Source organism: Limulus polyphemus, unplaced genomic scaffold, assembly GCF_000517525.1.
Source record: "Limulus polyphemus unplaced genomic scaffold, Limulus_polyphemus-2.1.2 Scaffold2, whole genome shotgun sequence".
Taxonomy (NCBI): Eukaryota; Metazoa; Arthropoda; class Merostomata; order Xiphosura; family Limulidae; genus Limulus; species Limulus polyphemus.
In genome coordinates, this window is record NW_013665612.1 from 1637322 (window position 1) to 1640255 (window position 2934).

The following is a 2934-nucleotide window of genomic DNA, read 5'->3' on the forward strand; positions in this document are numbered from 1 at the left end:
CCAACTCTTGGGCTACTCTTTTACCAACGAATAGTGAGATTGGTCGAACATTATAACTCCCCCACGGCTGAAAGGGCTAGCATGTTTTTTGTGACAGATTGCGAGCCGAGCGTCCTAGCCACCTGGCCATGCCCGGCCGTTAAACAAAAAGAAAAAAAAAGGAAGAAAGAAATACAAATTAGCTCTCTACACACAACCAGCAACTGTGACTGAAGTTAAGCACAAAGCTGCACAATGGGCTATCTGTGCTATGCCCACCACGGGTATCGAAACCCGGTTTCTAGCGTTGTAAGTCCGCAGACACGCCGCTGTGGGGCGCAACTGTGACTGTTTTATTTTTTAAGATGAGTCTTGTTTGTGAGAGGGAAGAAATGAAGTAATCGTATAATTTAAGTAGTAAATAAAAGGTTTACGACACACTTTAATTAATGCTCGTTTCTCATCTTATGACGGTGTTCAAATATCGAGAGGATATGAAGGTGAAATCTCTTATATGATACCACGGAAGTGCAGACAGTTATAACATAACACTCCAGAAAAATTACCCGTACTTCGATATAAACCCCCAAATAACTTTATTGTTTCAGAATAAGTATAATACAGAAGAGGAATGCTCCCTTTTGTAGGAACAGCGTTAATACTCGGAGAAAGTTGTTGCATCAATATATTGAAACATTTAGATATTTCAGTTTTGTTTCGACCCCAGGTGATTTTGTTCTATTTGTATGACATAACGTTACTAGGGGCTATATTAAGTCGTATTATTATGCTGATAGTGTTATTATTGAAAACTAATGTAAGACAATGGTTGCATTGTAATTAAATAAAACAATTATATGAAGTCAGACTATACGACGGTTTCCTTGTTTTAGTGCAAAGCTACACAATAAGCTGTCTGAGTTCTGTCCACCACGAGGAATCAAATCTAGGACTTTAGCGTTATAAGTTCGTAAACTTACCGCTGACCCACTAGGGGACCTGTGTGACGGATATAACTGAATATGAACATGCAATTTTCTATTGAGAACATAAACTCTCGAAAACAAATAGGAAATGGAATACATCTCTGTTGCTAAATGCAAAATAGAAGCTTTAGGCAATTAGGGTACTGAAGATATTAAAACACATTGTTATTTAATGTTTTTATATCGAGCATAATTTACTTTATAAATGTATTCACGTTTTAGATGTAACTGCATGTTTTTGTAAAAAAAAAACAAGATGTTAATAAAAGCATATCTATAATTTACCATGAAAACACAGTGGTTCGCTATAATTAGACTAAAAAGAATACCATAAAATGACCCATAAATAGGAGCATTTTTGAAGAGTGCCCTTATCTTCATCCTGAAGAAGAAGAGACCATTCTTTGAAAGCGATCATCTTTTTGATTCGTTTGAATTCTGACTTTATCAGTTACACTTATTAAAAAAAAACATGATATTAGGCGTGTTTAATTTTATTTTTTGTAAAAGATGTAACAAATAGTTTTATATAATTCTAATTCGTTTTTATTCTAATTTGTACTGTGACAAGCTTGTGCCATATTCAAGGGGTATTACCGTCAAGCCGTTCCCAAACTTTATTACGTATATTGAGCTGCTTATTCGTTTAATAATAAATTGGCAAAAAATGATATATAGGCATAATGAAACGGTATATTTTTATGGGAACATACTACATGTTTTGACAGAACATTGGACTGTCTTCTTCACCTGTTTCCTCCAAAATAAACCACTCAAATATACTTATAAATCGTTTTTTTTTGCCAACTTATAATTATATTGGCACAATGTGCTTCCATACTCAAGTGCCTATTCTTTTGTATAAGAGTTAGTGCTAATACGTCCGTAGGTTATTTTTAGGTTTTCCGTAGTAGCTCTTCATTGTTTCTAAATTCCATGTATATTGTGTGTTTGTAGCAGGTGTGGTTTTCTAACAGAAGAGCGAAGTGGAGACGACATCAAAGGATGACCATGAAGAATACATTAAATGAAACCGAGGTCTCGTCTCCAGAGCCCACTACCCCGGCTTCCATCTCACCAGAACCTGCACTGCCTTCCATTGAAGGTCCTAAGCCCAGTGATAACGTGCCTTTGATGGGTGGTGGAAACTCAGCTTTTTCTCCAGCTTCGTCGTCCTCTGATCCGATTCTTTTCACGACCTCTTTGCCAGATGTGGAATAAATGTGCATATCTCTACAATAATTACCATCAGGAAAATATGGTACTCATAACACAACACACACACACACACTCTCTCTCAACCCCGTGTATTTTGTATGGGGTGTAGAGTACTTAATGAATTGCGGTTAAGTGAGGCGAAAAGGGACGTTCATTGAAATGCTTTATAATTTTTATTTAGTATTTTCATATATATTTTCTAAGTTAAATTGCAAGAACTCTGCCAAGAAAATCCAAAAATTCAGGAAAAAAAAAAGGATCACAGTGTCTCGGCAATGATGGAAATAAAAAAAAATATTTTAATCAGATTAAGTATAAATGAAGACAATAAGTTTTTTAATAAAAAGTCTTTCTAAAGCAGATTGCAAAGGAATGTATATAAAGTTGCTATATATGCACTTCGATACTGTATATTATGATCAATTAAAGTGTTGGAGATTTAATAGAAATCTTACTATAAAAAAATAGAATGTTTAAGAGTTTTCCTGGAATTATTTTCTGGTGATGGCGTGTTTTAAGCTGTGGAACTATCAAGTCGAAGAATCCAAGTCTGAAAAAAAAAAAAATTAAACATTGATTTTAGATTATTCCAGTTTCTAATATTGCAGTTAGCATCACTAGAGTGATAAAGCAAAAATTTGGTCTGCGTATTTGAATTTGCTGGTGATTGATTAAATATAACATTAGATGTCGTCTAACAGTGTGTATCAAAGAAATTACTGACAATGATTCAGTTTGACTACAAGGTGGT

At 34.6% G+C, this 2934-nt stretch overlaps 1 protein-coding gene across 4 annotated transcripts in view; it reads left to right on the forward strand.

Moving 5' to 3' along the window:
• The window catches only part of LOC106466433 (paired box protein Pax-6-like), a 55381-nt gene extending 53092 nt beyond the window's left edge, over positions 1 to 2289 (forward strand). For 3 of the 4 annotated variants that reach the window (XM_022396542.1, XM_022396475.1, XM_022396384.1), the window contains one exon: positions 1923 to 2289. In XM_022396542.1, coding sequence (XP_022252250.1) covers positions 1923 to 2186 — 264 coding nt within the window. In that variant the 3' untranslated portion in view covers positions 2187 to 2289. The remainder of the gene's footprint in view (positions 1 to 1922) is intronic. The other variant, XM_022396430.1, reaches the window with a different exon arrangement.
• The last annotated feature ends 645 nt before the right edge of the window (positions 2290 to 2934 follow it).